Consider the following 25,931-nt stretch of genomic DNA (forward strand, 5'->3'; position numbering starts at 1 on the left):
TGTGTGGGTGGGTGTGTCAGAGGACGACGCAAAGATCAACTTCAGCATTTATTCACAAGCAAAAAGACCACAGTGTTCTCAAACTGTCACCTGTACTGCATGGGTGCCTGCATCAACTGGTCAAACTCAGAAAGCCAATGTGGGTTTACAAAAAAACTTCTACAAAGGAAATTGAACGTCCTTTTTTTTTCTTTTTCTGCTGTTGTTGGGTGATTTTTGTTTCTTTTTGTTTGCATCTGCCGGGAGCGTGGGATTTCAGATCTCTGTGCTGTAACATGGTTAGACTGTGACAGACACCTAAAGCGTTGGCACTCGGCTGGCCCCACCGCCACAGCCGCTCATGACGAGCTGGAGAGGTGTAAGCAGGGCCTGTGGAGCGTCGAGCCGCCTCTTAGCGCCAACACGAGATGGAGCACCGAGCCTCCCTGGATCTTGTAGTCTGCAGCTGTCTTCTCATCGTTCCTGAGGGGCAAAGGAGAGACAGAGAACGGAGAATGGTTTAGAGAAATCCTGTAAGAAGAAAAGAAGTAAGAGGATGTCAGAGCTACTAACAGAACAGAGGGAGGAACTCACATCTGTTTTCCACTGTAGATGAGTCTTTGCTGCTGTGGAGGGATCCCTTCCTTCTCTTCCACCCTCTCTTTAATTCGCTCCACCTTCATTTAAACAAAAACAACGCATTTAGAAAAAAATGACAGGACATTGAGAGTCAACAGTAAACATGTCAGTGTAGTTTTTTCTTAAACAGAACTGCATCTCACCTTGTCTGTGGGCTCAATGTCAATCTCAATTTCTTTTCCAGTGAGAGTCTGAAACATAAAGTTAACATGATCACATTCTGAAATGACACATACAGTCTACAAGAGAAGTTTTCACAAAAAACAAGGCAACGCTAACAGAAAAAAGGCCCATCTCTTTTCATAGAGGGTTGCAGGAGTTACACCGAATTCTGTGACCCATTAGATTTTGAGACATAATTAGTAAGTTCCTCTTAATGGCAAAGCAACCACACAAAAGGATGCCTCTAAGGATATTTAGCTATAGATAATTGTAATTTACGATTATTTTCGTCCTGTATTAATCAATCCAATATTTTTTGTACTGATAGATTGTCAGTGTATTAAAAAAAATCAAATGTCTCGACCACAATGTCCAAACTCAAACACTTAGAATAATGCAATACAGAGACCGTTTGCCACAATCGCCACAAAATGTTTGATCCATTATTTATCCCTCTATCGACAATTAGATTAGTCGACTTTTTCGTCCTAGCCTTAAGTAACTGATGAATCTAGTGTTGCTATCTATAGGACGCCTGCATGCCTTCTAGTTTATCCCCAAGGATCGCATATTTTGTTGCAACACCGGTCAAAGAATTGGCTAACCTGCTTTGGTGAAGTTAGCAAGCTATCAAATAACACAGCTACTGAATGGCTAAGTAACCTTATTCACATAGAGCCGCATGCTAACAGCTAACTGGCAGCTCTGCCAAATTCATAGCAGAAAAGCAAGCAATTATTAAACCAGTGTAGCACAGAATGATATACATGTTGGCTCGAATACAATTAATGACAGCAGAAAGGCCCCGAAATAAATTAGCGAACCGGTAAAGTCATGTTAGCGGGCTACCCAACAAGAGCAGCTACGAGACGGACCCGGCGGCGAGGAGCATAACACAAGACACAGCGGCCTTACCTTAACCTTGATCAGCATGTTGAATGACCAATATACTACAATTCGAAATTATATAAACTGTTTGCTGACCAAAACACTTGGAACACTAGCGAATTACAACCACTTCTCTGGCTGACTTGAATTTACTTCCTGTGTACGACGCTAAACTGTCCGGGCGTGACCGCTTCGAAGCATACGGAAGAGTGGTTCCGCTCTGAAGAAAAAAAAACAACAACCACAAATGTGTTTTCTGATCCCACAGCAGCAGATTTCACGTGGACGGAAAAATTTAGATCGTTCACTCAAGAAACAATACACAGAAATATCACGCTGTTTACATATTCTAGTGAGTAAAAGTAAAAGAATTAAAGTAGTGGTCGCTCAGCAGCTATGGGGAGTACACCTATCTTACACAGTGTTATTTGATATTTTCTAATTTTTACTGATGGGTTGACATGAGGTCATTTTAAATGTAAGTATTTGTTTGAGGCGGAGCTTATTTTAACTATATAACTTACTGATGAGTAGTTGAATCATTGTGTTTTTTTCATTTATTTTCTACTTATGTTTTGTATGAGAAGTAATCTGTAAAGTTGCAAGTAACTAGCTGTCAAATAACTGCAGCAGAGTAAAAGATTACAATGACTGCCTCAGAAAAGTGGTAAAGTAGATGCATAACATATGGTTGAATAAAATGAGAGCATAAATGAATGAAAGATTATACATTCATACAGTGCCTGACATAATGTACTTAGTTAATTTCCATCTCTGCCTCTGAAAAACACTGTAGAATACTCATGTAACTGTAAGAATGCACACAACACACCAGCTTCCAAGGAAACTCTGAACTCTGTCCCGCTCCCACACACATGTTATCATTCAGCTGATTAGGTAGGAAGTCTACAAATTGTGTCACTTCCAGTCTGATCTCGATCATTCAGTCATGATGCCTCAGCTCTACCTAGGTGTGCTAATCTTGGCTGTTTTTGCAACGGCTGTTGCAAATCCAGGTATTTTTCATTCGTGTCAGTGGATCTGTGTCTAAAATGCTTGATACATAGAAACTGACATCATGAGAACTGGTTTGCAGAAATCAACGTAGTCTGTGAAAAAGACTCGGTGAGAATCACATGGAGGATCAGTGCCGAGTTGGTGCCGCACGCAGCTCGTCTCTTCCTGGGGAACTGCATGCCGTCTCGGTTGAACGTTCTGCCCAGCGGAGAAGGGGAGGCACACTTCAACTACAAGTTTGCAGACTGCAAATTTAAAAGAGGGGTAATGTCAATGCCACGTTTAACCCAAAAAAACACCTTTCAGCCTTTCCCGAGTGTCATTTTTTAACAACCTATTTTCGACAGATGAATGGAAAACATCTCCTCTATCAAAATGAACTGACCTACAGGCCACATGCAAAGTCCAAACCTGCAGCCGTTGTCTATCCCATTGAGTGTGTTTATAAAAGGTAGAGTGCCTTTTTTGAATGAAAATCCAGTTTGATTTAAAGCAGAGATGTGAGAAAATGTTTAATTCCAGACCTGAGGGGTGGATTCCCCCTTTTCTGAACCCTGGATCAGGCGTTTCTGAGGGCCGAGGCGGACTGGTCTTTCACATGGCACTCCTAAATGGTGAGCTCTAAAACTACCAAACACATGTGGATACTTAAGGACACATTTTAAGCCTTTTTATTTTATTTATTTTTTTAAATATCCCCCTGCAGAGCAATTAACAGGTGTAGCAAAGACAAACGTCATCCCACTGGGCTCGTTTATACCGATATGGGCCGCAGTGGAGCAGAGGTCCCATCAACCTTTGCTGCTTCTCATGGAGGAATGTGTGGCAGCCATGACGCCACAGCTGTGGCCTGACAGCCAGGTCTACCCCATCATTAGCAACAAGGGGTAGGACTCGGGTGCTGATCTCCGCTCAGTGTTTGTTCCGGAGTTGAAGTTTTATTGCCTCGCTGAGATTTGGATTTCTGCAGGTGTCTTCTGGAAAGCATGAGGGGAAACTCTGTGTTCCTGCCTCGGTACCACTCGTCCGCACTCATCCTCTACCTACAGTCCTTCAAGTTTGGCCTTGGAGAGGAGGTGAGAGCGTGGACGCGAGCTGCTTTTTAAAGGATGAGTTCACCCAAAAATAAAAATTCAGTCTTTATCTACTCACCCATAAGCGGATGGTGAGTTGAGTCACGTTTCCATTCACCGTTCTCTTTGGGCTTCTTAAGACTTGTTTTACCACATGAGCTGGATTGAGCAATTGTTTTGTTTTCAGTCAGTGTCTTTACGCTTTCAAACCAGTCCCCATTTACTTCAGTTGTTGCAGTGACTGTTGCAACACTGCTCAGCTCCAAATAACGTTTTGTGGACCACAACTTTGCCTGGCTTTCCATCGGCGCATGCATGGGAGTAGATCATGACTGAAATCTTAATTTTTGGATGAACTTATCCTTGAAAGTAATAGTTTCCTCACAACTAAGTTTGACAAAGTGTTATGCTCTCCTCAGGTGTACATTCACTGTAAACTGGTCGCGTGGGATCCTGAAGTTCTCGACGAAAGCAAGAAAGCCTGCCATTATGTAAAGGAAAATGGGAGGTAGGTCTGATCATGGGTTAAGGAAACGGTCTCAGCAAGAAGGCCATGAACTTCTTGATGCTCAGCCAGACACGACTGGTATTGATATTTTTACTGTATTAAGTTATATGACCACTTACTAATTGGTTGCACCGTGCTGACATAACTTTTCTTTCTCAGATGGGAACTACTCGACGACCCCTTTCAGAGCTCAATCTGCAGCTGCTGTGACTCGACCTGCCATTCCCGCTCCAAAAGATGGGCCGACTGGGGTAACGCTTTTCTGCCCAGTTAGGCTTTTTTTTTTTTTGCAAGTTTCTTTAATTTTGAATTTCTCCTTGTCAGGATCCCATGGCTTTAGTCACAAGTCTGTTTTGGGACCCCTGATCATCATGGATCCGTCTGACTCGCAAGCCCAGGGCATACCACAGGTGTCTGACTCGCAGGTGCGTTGACAAGCTTTTCATTTCAAGGTCTTTGCAAACATTGGACATGTGTATGTGTGTTTTTAAAGTTCTCAACACTTCCTTAGCAGGAAAGCCCAGTGTGACCTGATGGGGACTCTGTGATTGCGCGCAACAGAGGCCAGAACAAGATGGCCGAAGGCTCCTGGCTTACTAATTGTCAGGACTTCAGCTTTACGTGATTTCAACTTAAACTGTTTGCAGATTATTTGAAGCTGCAGTGGTATTTGCCACATCATGCATCCATCTCAAACCCTGTGCAAAAAATAAACCTGGTGTAAAATCCTGAGATTTGGTTTTATTATGGTTTGGTAGCGATGTCTCTGTCCTCTTTTTATCCCTGCAAAGAACACCAGACGGTAGCACTTGGTAACTGCTGCTTTTTCTTTAGTGCTCCAAGTCATCACAACTCCAGGGAATAAACTGAAGTAAAACGCAAGTATACAGCCTTTTTTATATTTAAGCGCTAGAGTCACATACTGTATGTCTCAGTCTAGCTGTTACCTAGTACACTGTTGCCCATTTCAATGTGGTAAATGTCACGGCTTGTAAATACTTTATGACCAGTGTTTACACTTTGTTGGCCATTTCAAGGCGACTGGCTCACAATAAACTTCAGAATTGTGCTTTACAGTTACCAGCTGAATTATGTCTCGATCATAATATGGCCTTCATATCCTCAGAGCTATCTTTGTGGGCCAAATGATTTATAGGATGTAGCCTCTGAGTTGAGACACAGTCATTTATTTATTTTTCCCCTCTGATCTTCCCATTGTAAATCATGACTTAAGTCCTTTTTACCTTACTGATTATATGCTGAGGCAGCTTTTTAAAGTGCTCCGGCTTGAAATGAAATTGTCAGTCTGATTTATTTTAAGGTGCCATTTGTGAATTTCCTTGAATCCAATACAAAAATGAACATTATTGACAAAATGTGACAAAATCACAGTTGTGATGCTGTGTCCATGTATTGTGTTGCAGAGAGAGTTGGTGTGCTAACCAGATGGCTCGATCCTTCCTTCCATCCACAGCTCCTCTGTTAGCAGCGTAAACATCAACACTCCTTCAAGGGAACTAGTTACACTTACAAACTACATTTTGCAGCAGTTAGCAGTTACTCTGGTGAAATTCTGCCCCCTGTTTGCTTTGAGTATCAGTTGGACAGGTGGCCAATTTATGGAAAGAATGCATGGGGACTTGTTTTAAAACGCTCCATACAGCTTGTCCAGCACAGTCCAAGTCTGATTCGAAAAGACAGTTTTTACGCTGCTGACGTGTGGTCAAGCTAGTGCGCCAATTTCAGACAGGCTGCATGCTAAGACTTTTAGCTACTGTGAATATTTTGGGATCAATTTGGGATCTCTGGGCTTCTATAAACTTGGATTACCCTGGATGAGCCATATGAAACCATCCACTTTCTTTTTCAGTTGCTTTTTAACATTTTAAATTTTAAAACAAGTCCCCATCTACTTCAGTTGTGTGCTGCGACACATTTACTGCTCCAGAAATGTTTCGTGGACTACAAAATTTCACCTTACCTTCCATCGGCATTGGGGGAGCGTAGATTGATGACTGAACTTTAATTTTTTGGGCAAACTGTTCCTTTAAGCCCGCAGCTGAACGTAGCTTGGGTTTGTTTTTGTTTTTTTTTCTTACTTTTAGACCTTAAATCAATGACAGAGTGTGTTCGAATGCAAGGGCAACTGTTTTCATTGTAATAAGATTATTCTCTCTGGGGATACACTGCTTCACACACTATTTACAACTTCGCCCATATTTACTGCCTGCATCATGGGTGCAAGGATAGTGATAAAACGGTTCCCTTGCTGTCTGAAATTGAACTCAAACACTGTTAAATTATCTCATAAATGTGAAACTTTCAACGTGTGAAACGTGCCACTTCATAATGCCTTTTCATGACACCCAAAAGACACAAAATGTGCTATCTGATTACATGTCACTGATCAGGCTACACCAAAGTGGCTCTGATGTGTGTTGTAATAACTTGCTTGCTTTCTAATTAGCCTGATGGCTGCTGCACCTGAGATTACCAGGTGAAACTGATCCCCTTGATTGATGCTTCCAAGTCAGGAATAAAAATTAAAAAAAAAAAAAAACAGCCTTCAGTGTCAGGAGAAAGTGTTCAGGGATGATGGCTTTCTTTCGTCAAGGTGCACTGCTTCTGAGCCTGGCAGCTGCCGTGTCAGTGTATGCAGGTGATATTCCAGCAATGTATCACGTTTTAAGTGGAGATTTCTGAGCTGCAGCCTGAGCTCGTTGTGTTTTGTCTCTCACAGACATGAAGCTGGACTGCGGGCCTGATTCCATGACTCTGGTGTGGACGGAGAGCAGAGCCCAAGCTGACACCTCGCTGTTCCGGCTGGGTAGCTGCTTGCCAACCAGCGTCTCGGCCAGGGAGGCTGTCTTCAGCGTGGACATCGACGACTGTAACTTCAGTAGGATGGTGAGTAGCGTACTTCTGATGCAGGATGTTTTTTAGGGGAAGGGGTGAATCATAAAAAATCAAAAGGGCAGCACATGTATGTAGGGGGGCACCAAGAGTGCACTTTTGCTGGTTTTTTCTTTTTGTTTTTTTTATTATTTATTTATTTATTTATTTATTTATTTATTTATTTATTTATTTATTTTTAAATTTATGTTTAACCATTGGGGCACCATGTCAAGAATCTTCTGCAGTTTACCAACCATGTGCCGTCTCTCATAGGTTACTGGGAACCATCTCATGTACACCAATGATCTGACCTACGTTTCCTCTCCTGATTCTTCCTTCACACTTCCGGTTGTCTGTGCATATGAGAGGTGGGTATTCAACAGTACTTCAACATTCAAATTAAAATATGCATGTATGTGGTTTTGTGTGTGTGGTGTTTTTTTTTTGTTTTTTTTTTTTTTATTTTAAAATGAAAGCAGTTGCTGTGCATTCTCTGCTTTGTTTCACCTAGGCCCAAAGACTGGTACCCTCTGATTTATGACCCGGTGTTTGACACATACGGTCAAGGAAGTCTGGTGTTTCATGTTGGACTCATGAATGGTGGGTGTAGTTTTGTGTTTTTTTTTTGTTTTTTTTTTTAAAAAGCTTGATGTAGATTGCTTGCATAATTCTCCTGTAACTTAATAATTTTACTGCTACAGGTGACTTCTCAGGCCCTGCTGAATCTACTAGTTTCCCTCTGGGCTCCTTCATCCCCATCATGGCCAGTGTGGCGCAGAAGACCCATCAGCCCTTGCTGCTCCTTCTTGAGGAGTGTGTAGCGGCTACCACACCAGAGCTGCGGCCTGAGAGCAGTGTTTACCCAATAATCACCAATAAGGGGTACTCTTGTTACACTGGGAACAGGCACTGATGAAATGAGCTTTTTTAAAATGGAAGTAAACCAATAGTGTGTTCTTTAATCGTACAGATGTCTCGTGGACAGCATGATATCGCGTTCAAGATTTGAACCGAGGCAAAAATCATCTGAGATCCATCTGTCCCTTCAGGCCTTTAGGTTTGCTCTTGGAGAAGAGGTAAACTTGCCTCATCCTGTTTTTCTTTTTTGATGCAAAACATTGTTCAAACTGAAATGCTGTCTCTAAATTGTACCCTGCCTCAATGTGACAGGTGTTCATCCACTGCAAACTGGTAGCTTGGGATCCCTTTGGTCTTGACAGCACAAAGAAGGCCTGCCACTATGACACAGAGCATGGGTAAGAATGTCTGTTAAACTGTGTCAACTTTTGATGGCAATTTTTGTCAGTGTACCATCAGGCAAGCCGGCTGAATATCTGAAATACCTTGACAACTGCCCTTGATAGAGATTTAAGAATTTACTAACAAAGACTTTCCTCCGTGAACTCAGTTGGGAGCTTCTGGACAATGCTGCATATAGCAATCTTTGCGACTGCTGTGAATCCACCTGCAAGTCCAGGTGGATGAGGAGTACAGCGTCAGGTATTTGTGCAACTGCTGTATCAAACCTGTGTCACTGTACTGGACGAACAACTGAATTTTTAACTGTTTCTACAGGGAAGCATGGAATAGTACACAATGCAGTCCTCGGGCCCCTTACCATCACTGTGACCTGAGATCCTCCAGGTACAAAATGTTTTTTAGTTTTACTTTGCAATGGATATTCTTCACAATTTTATTTTTTTTGTCTCAAACAACAGGAATGGGTCCATCTTACAGACTGATTCTTCCATCTGATTTGGGTTTTTATTCTTGGTTTTCAAGCTTACTGCCTGTCTCTGCATTTCAGATTGTAATCTGGCCATTAAAGATGTATCCAAGACTTGAATGCTGTCAAGTTGTTTGTATAACGGTGTATTTTCATGACTCCATGTTTAAAATCTTCCCAGGTGAGGTTTGATATGCATTCTGTCATTAACTTGATATCATAAGGAATTAATAATTTGGACAGCCTTGTGGTGTTTGTGTGGGGTGTGTGGATGAAGGGCCCCAAAAACCTTGCCTGAGGTTGAATCTTGAACTTGGTGCCCAGACTTGCAGGTCATGACATGGTGTAAAATGTGTCCTTGGTATTGTATTTTAAAATGGCCAGCTTGAAGAGATGCTAGTGCTGTAGAAGAGATTCTAACTCAATTTTGATATTTACAATATTGAGGTAATGATGCAAATTTCTTTCCATTAATTGCATCAACGAGCTGGTCTAAGAGAAAAATAAGGTCCCCAGAACACTAAAGCTAGAAAGTAAAATGGAATAACCTGGTGTCCTTAAGGTCATTTTGTACTGGTTAGTATTTTAGGCATGAAAAGGAAAAATCTGTCAGATCTCCTGTCCAAAATTTCTGTCCCAAAACCAGAGGCACCTCTTAATATTGTGAGCATTCAAAGAGTGGGACTAGCCCATCAAATCGGACCACTAACATGTTGCTAAATTGATCAGGTTATTTTTCGGAAGTCAATTTTGAATATACCCCCCCCCCATTTTGTATATTTGAATGAGATCAATGGAAGCTACAAAGTGTTATCTAAAGCCAAAATTACCTACGACCCACCATTTCCCCTAAATTTAAAATCTTTTTTTTTTTAAATTAAATTTGGCACACAATGTCACTCATGTTGAACTTGGTCCAGAAGGTATCTGTTGGCATGGCGATTTTAACACTCACTCATGGAGGGCGGGTCTTCTTACGTCACAACGGCCAATCAGAGCACAGTGGGACGCGCGCGGGGGCGGGACTGCTGCTGAGCCGGGTGAAATAAAGCCTTATCAGGAGAAAAGGCAAGGTTTCTGAGCAGGGCGACAGGTAATGTTAGCAAAATAACGTGACTGAGGGTGCGGATAGTTTCTTGCCAACATGTTACAAAGTTTTTAGTTGATTTATTTCTCTCTATTTGTCAGTATGATACCTTAAACCTTTGATAATCTATGCTAGCTAGCAAAGCATTTTTGCAGCTAAAACCCGTTAGCAGTGTGGATATCACCCACTTGACATTAAAAAGGTTGATAAACACTGTCTCTGTAGCACTATTACATAACTATACAGTGATACACTGGCTGAGCTGTGTTACTGGTGTGATTAATGGGAAACTGTAACTGTACTGTAAAGCATTAATGTAATTAAAGCTTAATATTTACAGTAATGTTTATACTGGTGCGGTGTATGGTCAAAGTTGAGTGGACACCTGATGCCTTTTAAGAATGATATTTTAAACCATATACATTAAATCTGGGTCAGCTTTACTCAAGATTTTGAAACCTGGCTGTAGGGAATTGCTCCTACTTAATCAAATATCATTCTTGAAATAAATAAAATTAAAAAAAAAACAAAACATAAAAATACAGTACCTAAACCAAGGTGCTGTTGCTGGTATAGTAAAAGAATCTCTTATATCAGTTGCTATGGGTTTGGTTATCATGACCAACTAAAACGGCTTATGGCTGCCATTTTTAAAAACACAGCTCGTGTAGCTTCCCCTGACTTATCCATGAGTGAATGAACACAACAGTTTAACTATTTTCACTAATCAAGCAACAGTGGTCCATAGACCAGTCATGTTTGGATGCCAGTGTAGGCATGTAATGCCCATAGTGCCACTTGTCAGTGTTTTCATATTGGTTTCAATTAGTTTCACAATGATTTCCACAGTTCCATAGTTGTTCGTAGCAATGCTGGGAAATTGGAAACGTATACAGTGACAGAATGATGTGACTCTGCAGTGGCTCTCATGGACATGGAAAAGCAAACCGGTTCCTAAAAGGTTCACAGGTTGAACCAACTTTGAACAAACACAAGCAGCAGCACAGAGCCATAATTAGTAATTATTATAATTATTAGACACACAATATGACACAATTTGTATATTCAATTACAGTTACTGTTACCCTTAAATTAATGTTAGTGTTGATTTAATGCTTTCATGTAATGTGACAAAATATTATATCCTGACCAACATGAAGCATCATAATAACTTATATAATAAGATATATATATATATATATATATATATATATATATATATATCTACATACACACACACACACACACATATATATATCTCAAGTTATTATGATGCTTCATATTATACAAGATAAGTGGTATGTAGATGACAAAATGGATATGCTACACTTTTGTCAAGGTCAGTTTTCATAGCACAGTATAACTTGAAACCGGTATGCTCAGGGCAAGTGGCTGGTGGATTTGCTTCACTCACCAGCTAAAAAAACCAATGGTTATCTGTTGGCTGGCAGGTCACCCATTTAGCAGATGGACAAAAAATGCTAAGTTTTGTACCCCTCTGCTGTCCACATTCTTATGGCTATACACTGTAATATTTAATGTTACACAATCCAATTTTTGCATTTTAATCTTGTGTTTGTTTGCAGTGGATTAACCCCACAGGAGTAAAAATGGACTGGTTCCACTGTAATCAATGCTTCACGAAGAGAGGGTCGAATTTTGCTGTGTCCAGCTGTGGCCACATCTGCTGTGAAGCATGCATTAAATCTAGTAAGACAGGTCCATACTATCTGCTTTGCATGATAAGTTAATTTGCTTCACCTTTTGACCATAAGTATTTATATCCATAATTGAACATAATGGCTCAGATTCAGGCTTTGTACTTGTGATTTCCCACAGAGCAGTGCGGCGTGTGTGGGGCCAGCTGCAGTTATCTGCCCATCTCTGACAAGGTTGGTGAGTTTGACATCTTCACTGCAGGTTACTATCCGATGCCGCCGACAAAGATTGACCTTTTATTCAAATGTTTTTTATCCGCACATATTTTCTGTTTCAGATGAAGCCACAGGAAAAGGTTTTTTTCAAGGACCCTGTGAAGCTCATCCAATCACGGCTACAACACATTTCACAGGTCCGTCTCCTCTGTGCAGAGTTCACCCCGAGCTCCCTAGCTACTGCCCTTTTAATTGCTATACTAGGATGTTTAAATGTCAGAGCAGTCAGTCAATTAATAACCAACAGTGAGTCATTCAACAAGAGATTGTTTCAGTTAAAGTGATATTTGTGATTAAAAAGCATCACTTCAGGATCATTTTAAGATCACTGGTGAATCCCTGAGCTATACTACAAGAGCTGAATCTCAGTTGCATGATACTTAATTTTGAGGTTTCCATGCTCCACAGATTTCACTTTTTCAGCGGACACAGATGGAGAGAGTTACAGCGCACTACAAGCATAAGTCTGTTGAACTGGAAAGACGTCTGGAGGAAGTCACCAAACAGGTTTACAGGTGATTTTAATATTCGTTATTGTTCCTCCGTGGCTTTGTAAATAAAACCCAATTACAACGCTATTCTTTCCACATCTATCATCACAAGGCAACTCTCTGACCTGAAAAGAGAGAACAGTGACTTGAAAAAGCAACTGTTAGAGCTAAAGAGGGAGAATGCTGAATTGAAAAAGCCCCTTTCTCAGAGGAGGGTAAGTGTTCCAAAGTGTGACAAAGACATAGTTCATATTGACAGAAATCCAGGAAATAAATTCAATTTCTGATTTATTCTACTCTCAGGTTTCTCCAGGACAGATTCAAATAGATGGGTAAACAAAATACTTTTTAGGACTTCAGGAGCAAACATTCCAGTATTTATATTTTTAAAACATCTGAGTAACAACTGTTTATCTCATAGTGCTCAAAGGATGTCACTTCCTATAGCCGTCACCTCCCCAGGTAAACCCAGTGATTGAAACTGAACTGTGACAGACATTTTTCATAGTGTTGGTGGCTCTTTCAAAATGTATTGATTTAAGTTGATACGGCTCATGTGCGTGTTTTCTTTGACCAGTTATCCCTCGTTCAAGAGCCATGAGGTATGTATGACATTGTCATGCTGTAGTGAATTCAATGCTTTATTTGCATCATCATCCTATAGTGTACATATATCTATACCTTATGCAAAGACTACCATATATATATTGCTTCTGAGACCGAGATGGTGCAGTATAAGCAAAATGTTTGTGATAGCAGGAGTCAGTACCTTGAAAATTTTTTATTTTTTTTTAAATTATGAAATTTCGTGTATGAACATAAGGTTTAGTACTACATTATTTATTTTTTAGGTTAAACCACTGTCTATTATTGTGCTTTCGTATGTAATTTATTCTATGTAAATTTTTGTCTCTTAAAATGAATGAATGAATCATTAACATTTTTTTTTACTGTCAGTCATCTGCAGGGGTGGAGCAGAGAGAGAGCTCCCAGTCTGTCCTCTCTTACAGTAAGTCTGCATGTAATGTTTTGTAGTGCTACTATGGAGTAAGTATTGTGTGTCTGTGTGTGTGTGTGTGTGTGTGTGTGTATATATATATATATATATATATATATATATATATATATACACACACACACATACACATATATGTAGTATTTTTTGCAAAATACTAATTTTTTGTAACTTTCAGACCCTTTCTCACTTAATATTTACAGTTCAAAAATCTTAACTCAATGTCAGCTACAACTGTGAACGGCTTTTACTACAGCTTTCCAGAGGGCTTCATCGTACTGTCTTGCTCAGTGGATGTGGTTTCTTCTGTTGTTAAACAGATGAAAACTTAATCCACTGATGAAGACTATAAAAAGGCATTTGAAAGTTCCTGAAGAAGCTGGGAAGTGGACCTTTCATTAAGAACTACAATTTTGATGGCCGAGAATTAATTTTGATGTTCAGTAATAAATACACATTCACTGCACAGGCACTCAGTAGTACCAATAAAAAATTCAATTATCGACTCATTAAACAACACTTTGAGATACTTAATTTGATTTCAAATTTTGTTCCATAAATTTGACCTGACCTGTTTCTGTATTTGCCAGACTCCTGGATCAGCTACCTCCATTTCTAGCCACAGTTCTCTTCATGAACATATACACAGTAAGTGGTTGAAAACTTGTTAGATGTTGTAGCTCTACTTTAGGTTCTAGGAATATATACTACACTGTGCTTAATAAACTTAGAAATTAAATGCATAGAATCCATGATGAAAATTCTCTCACCTGTTTTTAAAAAGGAACACCCTCGTCCTTTAGCACTCCAACAAGGTAGGCAATGCTCTCTAAATTACTCCTTCCATGAAACATTATATCACATTCCTAAATTATCATTTTAAATGGGAAGATTTTCTCATTGGTTAATCAATCTATTTCTGTCATCCTCAGAGCTCAGCGTCAGACTCCTAATGTTTTCCAGTTCCAGTATGTGAGTGGACCATCAATACAGTCACCCAGGCGTTAATGAAATGGTCCCCTGGGGACAGTTTTGTCAGTTTAAGTTTATCAGGACTGTCACATCTTTGTTGGAGATTCACATTTGTTTTATGCCCAGAAAAACTTGGCAGCACTGTTGAAATGTCTTATATATTGTTGAGCATAGGTACTGGATAATTGTTAAACTTATATAGATATTGTACCATGTGATTCCCCTGTTTGGGAAAGAACCTGTAATATTTTTCCATCAGTTAATACAGAACACAAAAACCATTGCCTGCACACATGATTAAAAGACAAGTCCTTTACTGGTTTCCAGTGACACAATTGTGCAAATGGGAACAGGAAAAAATACATTTCAAACATCTGCAAAGGAAGACACTAAGTGACCACATTATGGTCATCTAAACTTTGTCCAGACATTTCTAATGAACTAAACTCTGACTCAAATTAAAGCCCACAGCACCCTTGTAGTAAACTAGAAGTACTTTAGAGTATGGACTTTATCTGAACTGCTGGGTGTATATGTATATGTTTGTGCTATTATAATAATCTGATTTAACAGAAACATGGGATGTATTCTTTGGATGAAAACCCTTTACTACTTACACAGTACATGATCAGTTATCTTATCTAGTTTGTCTATATTATAAGCCATTAAGTCACATCCTACACCTATTAAGACAAAGGAGATTTAAAAATACTGACTGAATCAATGAATGCAAATGAAGACTAAAATGGGCATTTGCATCTGTATGATGATAATATGATTAATGCTTTCTCAGTGCTGTTAGCTATAGGGCCCAGACACACCAAACTGATTTCTAAAGAACCTGTGGCAACGAAGAATGACTGTGTCACCTCATGTGGCCTGTGTCTTGGCCAAAAAGCTGCACTTGAAAACACCACAAAGACTACAGCCGAAAAGTTCAAGAGGGGAAATAACTCTCCATTCCACTAGGTAGTGGTAGTCTATATATGTCATTCAAAAGAGACACTGAAAGACTCCTGATATATGCTGTTATGATAAAGCAGTTTTGACACCACTGTCACTGATAAAGCTGCTTCTAATCAAGAACAGGTCTGATAAAAAAAAAAGTTACATGGAGCACAAGCTAAGAGGCAGAGGTGAAAATACAGAGAGACCACACTAAATGGGTGAAATCATGGAAGCCACCGCGACTGGGCTTTCCCTTTTTTCAGGTTTCTCTTCCTGTGCACTGATTAGCTTTGCTGAACGGTCAGTCTGAGTGACTCTTTCACTGATGGGCTCAATCGGCCAAAAAGCTGCAGACAAGGGCAGCGCTGTGCCAGCGATGCAGGACACACCGTAAAGAGACGGGCAACAGACGCTCACCAACTGCCCTGATATTGGCTTGGTGTATCAGGGCTCCTAACTGTACAAAAGTACAGAGCAATGACATGCAAATGACAAGCAAAGTATTCAGATAGTAAATCCAGTATTATAGCAGAGCATCTAAAAGAATATTGGAAGATGTGTTTCAGAAATGTTCTGACCGTAATAGAATTAGATGTATCATGCCGTTTTCACAAGTCATGATCACAGGTTTCAGTGTTAATGGATCAAGAAGGACACTGTTAAGTTAGGAACTCATCATTTGTGAAAGGATTGGATTTAATGAACATAATGGCAGCAGGCTCTAAAACCAAAGTGCAAGATGTCAATTTAAAGTGTACATGTCCAGTGTGCTTTTCATGACAAGGAATTATTGGCTGTAACGGAATGATTTCACACAGTGACCAGTCAACAAAGACATCAACATAGAATTTTTTCCGGAGCAGTTACTTCTCTGCTATATTCAGGTACCAAAAGTACAACCTGTTTAAATTATACTGCTACAGTAGCATACTAAAAAATCTGTAGTAGTGATACCTAAACAAAAATAATAAGCTCAAAAAATATAACAAGCCAGTGTACAAGTTACTGTCCTATTTACAGCAACACAGGCAGCACAATTATAATTCAAGTCCAAATATATTAGGATAAGCATGAAATGCAGCATATATAAAAAAAACACAAACCTAAATTTTGGTTTGCACAGGGAAGACTGGATGTTACAAACCTGCCTCAATTAAAGCAATTTAAACCTAGGTAATAACTATACTAGTTGGTGCAAAGGATGTGAGAACCACACTCCACCAACTTTTTTTTTATTTTTTATTTTTTATAAATGTTCCTAAGTCTGGTTCCAGTGTCTTAATCAGTAACAATAGGTTCTTGGTATGTCTCCCCTACATCCTGAGCTGCAAACCAATCTCGCACTTGCTGGTAGCTCATTTTGGATTTCTTGCATAGAGAGTCAAGGTCTTTTTCATGTAGAGGGCCTGTTGAAAGGTAATATGTTACCAATGGCTGGATATCAGGGTAATCTGTACTTGCTGCATTGGGCTGAGATTTTCGTTTGCGACCACCCCCAACCCTAGTAGATGTCCCAGAGCCACTTCCATTACTTAAACCACTACTACTTTGCTGGGCTGCAAGTTCTGCCAAGAACTGGTCACGGACCCCCTTCACCCAGCGCAGCTGTCCGTTTTTAACAGCATACCTTGTGTCCCCAAACCACTGAATCACATCTGCACGGGGTAAACCTGTAAGCTTAACAAGTTCAGTGTAATCTTCACTCTTGGGCCACTGGCAGCGCATGAAGTATTGCTTTAACACATCCAACTGCTCCTTGGTCTTTCTTGGTCGCCCAGCAGGAGTAAGTCCAGGGGATGAGGAAGCTCCTGAGACGCGCAAGGGAGTTTGTGAGGGACTGGCTTTGGCTGAGTGGGCTGACTTCTTTGATGTGCTGATGCTCTTTGAAATCGGTTTACAGGGTGAGGCAGGCAGTGGTGGGCTGCCAGAGGGGGAAGAGCAGGGAGAGGATTTTAATGTACTTGGTGGTTCCCATGCCTCATCTGGCTCAGACTTGCAGGTCTTGGTCAGTTGCAGGGGTTGTTCTTCACTTTGATCCTCATCTTTAAAACTGTCCCCATCACCAGAAAGCTCCTCCATAACTTCATACTCTTCTGCATCAAGGACCCTTTCCCCAAATGCTTCCAGGCTGTTTGTCAAAAAGGTCTGAAAGAAATGTGAATTTCTAATCCCATTGCTACGGGCTACCTCAGCACCCTTCACTCCATTTTGCTGACGAGTTTTTTGAGTAGTAAGTGAAAGAGGTTGAATTTGTTGATCATGTTTACCTCCAACTGCAGTTTGTTGAGAGTAGTTCTGGGCTGCTGCCAAGCTTCCTCGGCCAACCCTAAGCTGGTACCGGCTGTCACTGAACCATTTACGAATGTCATTACGGCTCAGCCCCGTTTCTTCCTGCAAACGTCTAAGCTCTGCTTCTGCAGGCCAGTTCTCTCTCAGAAAGCTCTTTCGAAGGGCAGCGAGCTGCACCTTAGACTTCTTGTAGCGCCCATGACGGTGCTGTTGAGAAGAAGATACTGAAAGGTCAAGGGAGACATCAGCTGCTGTGCTTGCTGGTGTGTCTGCTGGCGGGCGGTAGAAGTATGAATCCTGAGGAGGAGGGAGGGTGGAACTAAAACATGGGGCACTGGGTTTGGCTGGTTTATAGGAATCTGGTGACTCACACTTTGGTTTCTTTTTCTGAGGGGTGAAGCTGGAGAGAGCTCCCTCGACTTCATCACTTTCCTTTTCCTCAATTACCAATTCCTCATAACTGTTGCTCTTTGTTTTGGCTTCCTCATTTGTTTCAGTAGACTTGTCACAAATTTCGGGCACTGCGAGCTTCCGCCTTGTCTCCTCTATCTCTTCTGAGGACCAGCTGATGCCATATTTGATCCTCTGCACCATAAACCACACCTTAACTTTGTCCAGTGGCAAGGCACATACCCGAGCCAGGGTGCTAACCTCGCGGGATGATGGGTATGGAAATAGGTTAAAGGCTTGGACCAGCTCAGGGATTGTGTCAAGTTCCCGGGTTTGATCCGACTGTGTCCATACCAATTTCAGTCCCTCTGATACTAAAGGCAGGCACACAACAGAGTTGTGGTTCGTGGTGAAACTGGCCACGCCACTTTCGTTGCTTTCAGCTGAGCTGGAAGGGTGGCGCAAATCCGTGGAGGAGTTTTTAACGTCAAGCTTTTCTTCACATTCTGTCTTTGTTATTTTCCCTTCAAAAGACTCCTTCATGCCCATAAGAAGTCCATTTCTGCCATTATGTTCACTGTAGGTCGCCATCTGGGTAAGCAAAATAGGCTCATTCACCTAGAAACGAAACAGAAACACTGAGTTAGTTGTTGATATTTTTTTCTGCCGTCAACCGCCAAACTGTTTTCACTTCGCAGATAAGATCACTAAAGAGAAGGAGCCTATCTTCACCATGGACTATAATGTTTTTCAGAACTTGCGTTCTCATTCATTCTCAAAGTCAATTATCTGACAGCTGTTTCCCCCTCCCCCCCTATTTTTCACTCCTAATTCTGAACTCCCAATGAAAGTAGTCGTATACCCTGTCCAGACTGGGATCCCCTCCCCCAAAGTGTGGTGACTGACTTTTGTTTTGTGTGAGTGGGGGTACTGGTCGCAAAGGGTGGGAGAGGGGGGAATGGGGATCTATGAGAAATCCATCACAGTCTACTTTCTCACCCCGTTCCAGTCAGGCTTTGTTCCACTCCCAAGTTCTCAGTCCCGAAAGTTAAGTGTATCCTCTTCACAAAGGCAGATACCACAAGGGAAACCTGGGGAAGGAGAATATGAGCTGCATTAGTCATCCTCAAGCCTAAGTGTTGGCACACTACACACTTAAGAAGTATCAAGTACTGCAAATGATGAATGAAAATCTGAACATATCTGCAATTTGTTCTTAAGCAACAGGTGTTAACTCATCACCTCAACATATCACATTGGAAATGTCAAATTGGTAGTTTGAAGGCTTACTCCAGTTAATTGTTATTCAGATATATTTGTATTTATTGACACTTTTGTCCCATTGCAGCCATCAGCCAATTGTATGAATCGGGTGCTTTTAACTACTAATTGCTGCCTCACAAGTAACGGTGTACTCTTCATTTGAGAGGAATTGGTCTGTATTTGGGACAGCAGACTGAATGTTGCGCATTTAGTCGGGAGGTTACGCCACGGCCGGGATTTAGGTCGGTTGAGCCACGCAAGAAATGTCCAAGTGTACCAAAAACATTAGCAAACAATTATGAAATCACTGTGTTAGTCATCCGTGACACATTGAAATTCGCGAGAAGAGGTCCTGCGGTGGCCTCCCCGGTGTTTGGGCTCTTACTGTAGTGCGCTGGCAGGATTTAAACGTGGTAATGTTTGTTTTCAGTGAAACAAAAAGCTGTAAAAGTTGCTCAGTGTGCCAGTGGCTGTGGCAGACCAGTGTCTCCCCCCCCCTTTATGGCGTACTAACTAAAACGCTTCACACTGCACAGGCGCACTTCGGCGTCTGACACGCTTCAGCGAAACATAAAAATAAACTTACCGAAAATACCAAAACAGCCCTTTATCCCCGAGGTCCGTCTGAGCGGAACGAAAACCAAAGGAACCCGGAGTTTCCCCTCTCCCACTCCGCTTTTTATGGCCGAAGTTTAGAGGAAGACCAGGGGAACAATACCGTCTGTCTGTCGGTTTGACCCTTGTCTTATTTATCAAGCACCTCGACGGATTACGGTCGGGATACAAAGATGCGAGACGACCAAGTTTGTCGCCTTTCCTCGGAGTTCAGTCGTCGGCTAATTCCTGCCGTTAGAGGGCTCAAATCTCTCAATCCGTGAGATTCGGGTACGAATTCGCGTCGCCGTTACTTCGTCCCCCTCGGTCCATCCGTTGTTGCTTTTGTTCTTTAACTGAGAAGTGTTTTCCCTGTCCGGCCAGATCGAGGCGAGGCGGAGCTGAAGACCAGGAAGCCCAGAAGGCCCAACTGACTCTCCCACAGTGACGGCGGGGTGGGTGTGCCAGTCTGGGAGAGCAGGCCGTGGATTGGTGGGAGGAGGCGCCTGTATAATAAATCCGTGGCAGTAGGCTAAACATTTTTACGTCAACCACCCACCAGTCTCCCTCCCTCCCCGACACCTAAATCAGGCCCACAACCATCTGACGTGATTTTCCACGAGAAACAATATCTTCATACATTTATATTACAGATTCATCCAACTCCTGCTAAACTCACAGAGAGTAATAAGGAACAGGAGTTAATCATTTTAAGTAAATAAATGTACTTGCGTGAACCTCCATACCTCAAGACCACTGGACAAAATATGTAGATTCTGAGCTGTCAGTCCAGTGGACAAATTAGCACGACCAGCACTTTAATTCGAATTAAGCCATTTGGAAGAAACAAATAACTAATGATTTTTGGGGGGCTGGCAGTGTAGAGAAGGCTCTGAAACAGCAAGTAGTCAAGCGGAGGAATAAAACTTACTGAACAATGAAAATGAACAGTGTATTGAGCATTTGGATAAAATCCATATTGATTAAAAGCGTTTTATTTTGTGCTGGGGGACTTGACCTCAGTATTTCTAAATCAATCACTATGGCACTCTATGAGTTCCTGTATATTGATTGTGGAATTGCAGGCATACTTCATCCAAAGATGGGCGTCTTGCCCAAAACGTCCATGTTGCAATATTTAAAAAGATAAAGTGCTGTCCTAGTCTTTCTTTTGTTAATTATTAACCACAATCAAGGATCAGGCATCCCAGTCTTCAGTGTCTAATCGTGACTTCAGCGTGTTATGTCCCGCTTCTCATGAACTGCATCAATTCACAAAGTATCAACAAAATTAAGACTTTAAGATGTGTGAGATTTACCCATACAGAGAAACCCAAGTTCTAACAAGAAATCTTTAGACAGCCTGTTACATTTCTCTCATTTTGTAAACAAGATTGAAGTATACAGACAAAAGTGTTCCAGGGATACTTTGTTCCCTCGAGCGACATACTGAATTCTTATCAGCTGATATTCTGTGACAGAAAATAAGCCAGTTGTGTGTCAGTGATTTACTCAAGAGTTAGCCAATGTAATTTATTGTTTATGATAATTCACAGAAAAAAAACATAAACAAGATGCAGATATTTGTCTTTCTGTTTTAGATTCCGCACATCTTTCTATCAATTTGGAGATGCTGTTTTGAAAAAAGGAACAAGACGCATAAACATCAGCAAGTTAATATTTCTTTATTTAACCGGTTGTTACTGTAATAATAGTAGTAGTGGTGGTGGTAGTAAGTAGTAGTAGTAGTGTTTTTGGTGTATACAGTTAATAGAAATATAATAAGTAAATGCAAAAATAAGTGCAGAAAACAGATTAACAATATCAAACATTTTATATTTCTAAAATGTGTCATTCATCTGTAGATAATTATAAATTTGTATACTGCTTAAGAAAATACACAATATGTAGTAATAATGTGTCATTTTCAAATTGCGTGGCTTCACCCACAGCTGATAGTAGTGTAAATATTAAATAAATATCCTACAGCACCCTTCATATTTACCTTTTTTACCTTTATACTTCGCAGAGTGACATTCATTGAGTAATCAAAAGTAGATACATGTGTATTTACAATGATTTAAAGAATAATCCTTCAATATTACTGTCAGTGGAAGATGTTAGGTCCTTTTCACCCTTTTCAGCCTCCAGTAAAGGAGGAAACTACTGACATGACAACTACAGGTTTAGCTACATTTCAGACCATGTAGTTGAATGATCCTGCCACTTCGATACTAATAAAGGAAATGCTCAGAATCGGCCGTTTGCCAGGGTGAGCACAAAGCGCGGCATGCGCAGGAATGAAGGGACAACAACGGACAGCCAGGAGAGGTATGGGACCTGATTCAGGAGGAATTTCAGGGAAGTGTAATCAGCTACGCTTCGTCCTGGAAATAAATGATGAAAATATTAGAACTTTGTGATTGAACATTAAAAAAAATAGATCTAATATGAGAACAACTCATCACAAAAAAGCAGATACAAACTTACCATCAACATCCTGTATTCCATAGCGTCTTGCCAGATCACAGGTCATGAGGACTTTCCCAGTCAGCGACATCATATTTTTATCTTTCAGGTAGAGAATAAAAACAAAGATTAGTTTCCAAATAAACAAGACTCTACTGTTAAACCAGTAAATGCTTCCTCAAGTGTGATCCTCTGTAAAGCCTTTCTGGCTTTTATTTAGGCTCTAATACACAATCAAACTATGAGGCGAATACCGTCTCACACAGGATAATCCCACCTTTTGCCAGGTTGACAATGCACTTTCCACTCAGTTCGGTGGTTTCTCCATTGGCAAATACATCTTTAAACTGAGGAAGAGAAAATTCAGACGTTAAGCTAAAAGAAACCGAGACAAGAAATACACATTTCTGTAAGAGAAGTGTGTACCTTAGAGTTTATCCCCGTTACTGTGTCTTTCTCCAGCACGAACTGAGACACCAGCTCTGTCTGTACCGCACCCGGCCACAGGCTGACAGAAGTCACCCCTCTACTTTTCAGCTCAACCGCCATGTCTGCTGCCAGCCTGTCGCACTGGAAACAAACAATAAAACGAAAATGGTTTTTCATTACACCAAGCTAATTACTGGGCACGTGTGCTTGCATTAAATGAGATTTGGGTCTTGATAACACAAGACTTAATGAGAGGAGAACCTACCGCGGCTTTGCCAACGCCATATGGCACATTGAAGAGGTACCGCAGACCCCCCATGGATGAAATGGTGACAATCAAGCCCCGACCTTGATCCACCATCATCCGGGATGCATAAACCGAGAAGAAATAGTGGCCCCTGTAAGACAAATGAAGACGGAAATAAACCAAATCGTCTTTGCCCACTCTAGCACAGTGCGCATGAATACATTTTGATTATACAGTAATCATAACGTTTCTTGTTTTATTATGTCTTCTGAAAGAGCTACAGCTGACCGAGGAAACTCCCACTGACCGCAAAACTAGACGTCAAATACGGGTTGAGTAATGCCTGGATATTTGTAATAAGACACGAGGAAATGATTAAGCGCTTTGCTGACAGTGACTCAGTTGGCTTATCAGACATGACTAAGCAAAAAAAAAACACACCTGAGGCCAGTGTTGTTGATGGAATCCCATATGGTCGGGTCAGTTTCCCAGAACTTCTTCCCCATATTCTCGAAGACAGCCTGAAAAAAAAACAAATCACCCACGTGTAAGGCCCTGATCAGACCTGCTATCCACAGCCGTCCAGAGTGATCCGATCACAAGTGGACAGCTCCAAGTGCGGGTGAGAATTCCCACAAGACACGTTGAAGTCTGGCACTTGAGATCCACTAACTCAGACCTGACTTTCTCCTATGAAACAAGGAGAGGAAGCGACAACAACAGGCAGAATGGATTACACACCGTCCTCTTTCCATGTGATTCACTGTAACGTAAATGACATGTTTGAACTCGCTCAATCTGCCAGTGTTAGCAGCGGATGTTTGTGGTCACTTGTGGTGTATGTTGATACGCACTATTGCCAGTTGTGAACAGACAGACTTGCGATCGGATCGCTCAGGGCTCACGTTAGTGCCAGGTCCGATCAGGGTCTATTTCTTCCATACCAAGTATGCGATTAGTGTTTTCATGACAGTGCAAGTATACCTACGTGTACTCCGGCATAGGCATTGTTGACCAGGATGTCCAGCCTGCCATTCTGTTCACGTTTGATCCGCTCGAACAATTCTTCAATTTCTTTGTCGTTTGTAGAATCACAGATAACTGGCAGACAGTTTCCACCCCTCTCCTTCACCTGTGTCGACAACAAACATGTCAGCTGTGAACCACAGAAAGAAATCCTAGCTGAAACACTGCATCCGTGATACTACAGAGAAGAAAAACATCCACTTCTCAGTTGCAGTGTCGTCCAAGTCATGCACCAGGAATGGACGGGGAGGAGGAACTGCCGATTGTGGGAGCTGAGGATACTTATTACAAAATGATGGAGCCATCATTCGTGGTTAACAACCGGCTTTGCTGCTCTCTTGATGTAGCTCTTATCAGAAATTTCACCTCTGCAGCGGTTTGTTTCAGAGTCTTCTCCTGGCGCCCTGTGATGTAGATGGTGGCTCCGGCCTCCGACAGCTGGAGGGCTATTCCCCTGCCGATACCTCTGGAGGCACCTGTTACCAGACACACCCAGCCAGACAAGGACATTTTCCCTGGGGAAAACAGGGAAACAGCATCGCACACAATCAGAAACAAGCCAAAAATACACCATGTAACTTAAAGGGAGAAAGGTTGGGTAGAGGTTTATGTTGGTTAACCATGGTTGCAGATCAGCGGGGAGATATAATACTAAAATTGCAACATGAAGTGGCGCACCCCCCCCTGTCCATAGTTCAGCTGAATCTAGATGAGTTTTACACAACTCCTTTGTCCAGTCACTGTTACTCAACACCCAACATTAAGTAGTTAACAGCAGACAGTGATGTAATGAGTGAAATCAGTGAGCTCTCAGTGTGCAAGTTTAGGACAGAAAAGATTGCAAAATGATATTCACAGTATGAAAACACACAGGAAGGCTATTATAACATGATGCAGGAGGGTTAAACAACAAAATAATACGTTTTTATTTTATTTCTGATGACACAAATTCAAACATCCATGTTGCCTTGTTCGTATTAAGTCATAACTTTTGAAGCAAAGTGTTTTTTTTTCAGTTTGAACATGTTTTGTATTGTTTTAACCATTCTCCCCACAAATGCTTCATTTGGCATGACGAAACGTTTTGATAACGCAAAACATGCAGTCAAGAGCCGGGAGAGAAAGACAGTGACGACTCATTTTCAGGACTTGACTCAGTTAAAAATCATGCTTATCGGGGGCGACACTCTGCTGTTATCTAACGCAGGAGACTGGAAATGTAACTTTAATGTCTATGGAATTCGATCAATTGCATATATATGTTAAAAAAAAAAACAAAAACAAAAACATTTACCGTGTTCCGCAGATAGCGCTCGGAGTAAACACGCAGGGCAGCGTCTCGGTCCAAGTGTCACAGCTGGGGTGCGGAGGTGTTGTGGTAACACACCGTAAAATGCCCCCAGCTACAATGCAAGCCCGAGTTGTTTCAAGGCCACGATCACGGCACCGTGCCTACTGTAATCTCGCGAGAAGGTGCAAAACGAAAAAAAAAAAGAAAATGAGTCGACTGGGGCGGGAGTGAGCGAGACGCCGAGGAGTCACTCGCGCCGACTTCCTGCTTCGCTTGAGTTCAGGTTGCAACGTTAGCACCGCACGGTTTTATCGCAGCAATAACGTGTTTAGCCTTAAATTTGTCTTAAAATCACTTTGACATAAAAACAGGTGCCGTAATAGACCGACACACTACTGTGCTATTTTTTGTGGAGCAACATTTCGTTTTCAAGAGTTGTTTTCTGTTGTGGTTAAGGGTGGGCGAGCTATCTTGCTGGTGATAATAGGAGGTGATCTTTGGTTTAATTTACACCAATTCACACACGATGGCGCTGTAGTCTTCTTTAAAAACGTAGCCAACGAATGTGACACAGAGGATTAGCATATTCTAGGACAGTA

General features: G+C 41.3%; 6 protein-coding genes across 8 annotated transcripts; 3 read left to right on the plus strand and 3 right to left on the minus strand.

The window, feature by feature from the left end:
* Positions 1–35: 35 nt before the first annotated feature.
* Positions 36–1,858, minus strand: nedd8l (NEDD8 ubiquitin like modifier, like). Its single transcript, XM_037083599.1, has 4 exons — positions 1,696–1,858; positions 762–809; positions 574–656; positions 36–462 (listed from the first exon to the last, which is right to left on the minus strand). The coding sequence occupies exons 1-4, from the start codon at positions 1,711–1,713 to the stop codon at positions 339–341; spliced, it is 273 nt and encodes a 90-aa protein (XP_036939494.1). The 5' UTR covers positions 1,714–1,858; the 3' UTR covers positions 36–338.
* A 680-nt stretch (positions 1,859–2,538) lies between these two features.
* Positions 2,539–4,998, plus strand: zp3f.2 (zona pellucida glycoprotein 3f, tandem duplicate 2). 2 transcript variants are annotated; one of them, XM_037083595.1, is made up of 10 exons: positions 2,539–2,684; positions 2,765–2,949; positions 3,033–3,136; positions 3,208–3,299; positions 3,392–3,572; positions 3,656–3,761; positions 4,178–4,266; positions 4,426–4,517; positions 4,591–4,691; positions 4,778–4,998. In XM_037083595.1, the coding sequence occupies exons 1-10, from the start codon at positions 2,618–2,620 to the stop codon at positions 4,793–4,795; spliced, it is 1,035 nt and encodes a 344-aa protein (XP_036939490.1). In that variant the 5' UTR covers positions 2,539–2,617; the 3' UTR covers positions 4,796–4,998. The 2 variants fall into 2 exon arrangements, with proteins under 2 accessions (XP_036939490.1, XP_036939492.1); XM_037083597.1 differs by having other exon boundaries at positions 4,781–4,998.
* A 1,768-nt stretch (positions 4,999–6,766) lies between these two features.
* On the plus strand, positions 6,767–9,007 carry LOC119010954. The gene is made up of 10 exons (XM_037083598.1): positions 6,767–6,925; positions 7,007–7,173; positions 7,435–7,529; positions 7,673–7,761; positions 7,863–8,043; positions 8,132–8,237; positions 8,332–8,417; positions 8,570–8,661; positions 8,737–8,805; positions 8,880–9,007. Exons 1-9 carry the CDS (start codon positions 6,859–6,861, stop codon positions 8,793–8,795), a joined length of 942 nt encoding a protein of 313 aa, XP_036939493.1. The 5' UTR covers positions 6,767–6,858; the 3' UTR covers positions 8,796–8,805; positions 8,880–9,007.
* An 828-nt stretch (positions 9,008–9,835) lies between these two features.
* LOC119011024 (RING finger protein 212B-like) lies at positions 9,836–21,769 on the plus strand. Of its 2 annotated transcripts, XM_037083756.1 has the most exons (14): positions 9,836–9,980; positions 11,561–11,684; positions 11,814–11,866; positions 11,971–12,045; positions 12,317–12,423; positions 12,512–12,614; positions 12,703–12,731; positions 12,821–12,861; positions 12,977–13,001; positions 13,357–13,408; positions 14,005–14,062; positions 14,199–14,229; positions 14,347–14,386; positions 20,255–21,769. In XM_037083756.1, the coding sequence occupies exons 2-14, from the start codon at positions 11,585–11,587 to the stop codon at positions 20,273–20,275; spliced, it is 735 nt and encodes a 244-aa protein (XP_036939651.1). In that variant the 5' UTR covers positions 9,836–9,980; positions 11,561–11,584; the 3' UTR covers positions 20,276–21,769. The 2 variants fall into 2 exon arrangements, with proteins under 2 accessions (XP_036939651.1, XP_036939650.1); XM_037083755.1 differs by lacking the exon at positions 20,255–21,769 and having other exon boundaries at positions 14,347–14,667.
* homeza (homeobox and leucine zipper encoding a) lies at positions 14,969–20,240 on the minus strand. Its single transcript, XM_037083753.1, has 3 exons — positions 19,863–20,240; positions 19,013–19,104; positions 14,969–18,631 (listed from the first exon to the last, which is right to left on the minus strand). The coding sequence occupies exon 3, from the start codon at positions 18,602–18,604 to the stop codon at positions 16,613–16,615; it is 1,992 nt and encodes a 663-aa protein (XP_036939648.1). The 5' UTR covers positions 18,605–18,631; positions 19,013–19,104; positions 19,863–20,240; the 3' UTR covers positions 14,969–16,612.
* Positions 21,770–21,864: 95 nt separating the features above from the next.
* dhrs1 (dehydrogenase/reductase (SDR family) member 1) lies at positions 21,865–25,446 on the minus strand. The gene is made up of 9 exons (XM_037083754.1): positions 25,336–25,446; positions 24,408–24,556; positions 24,004–24,147; positions 23,457–23,536; positions 23,034–23,166; positions 22,766–22,909; positions 22,617–22,686; positions 22,361–22,441; positions 21,865–22,257 (listed from the first exon to the last, which is right to left on the minus strand). Exons 2-9 carry the CDS (start codon positions 24,549–24,551, stop codon positions 22,121–22,123), a joined length of 933 nt encoding a protein of 310 aa, XP_036939649.1. The 5' UTR covers positions 24,552–24,556; positions 25,336–25,446; the 3' UTR covers positions 21,865–22,120.
* Positions 25,447–25,931: the final 485 nt, after the last annotated feature.

This window comes from Acanthopagrus latus, chromosome 21 (assembly GCF_904848185.1).
Source record: "Acanthopagrus latus isolate v.2019 chromosome 21, fAcaLat1.1, whole genome shotgun sequence".
Classification (NCBI taxonomy): Eukaryota; Metazoa; Chordata; class Actinopteri; order Spariformes; family Sparidae; genus Acanthopagrus; species Acanthopagrus latus.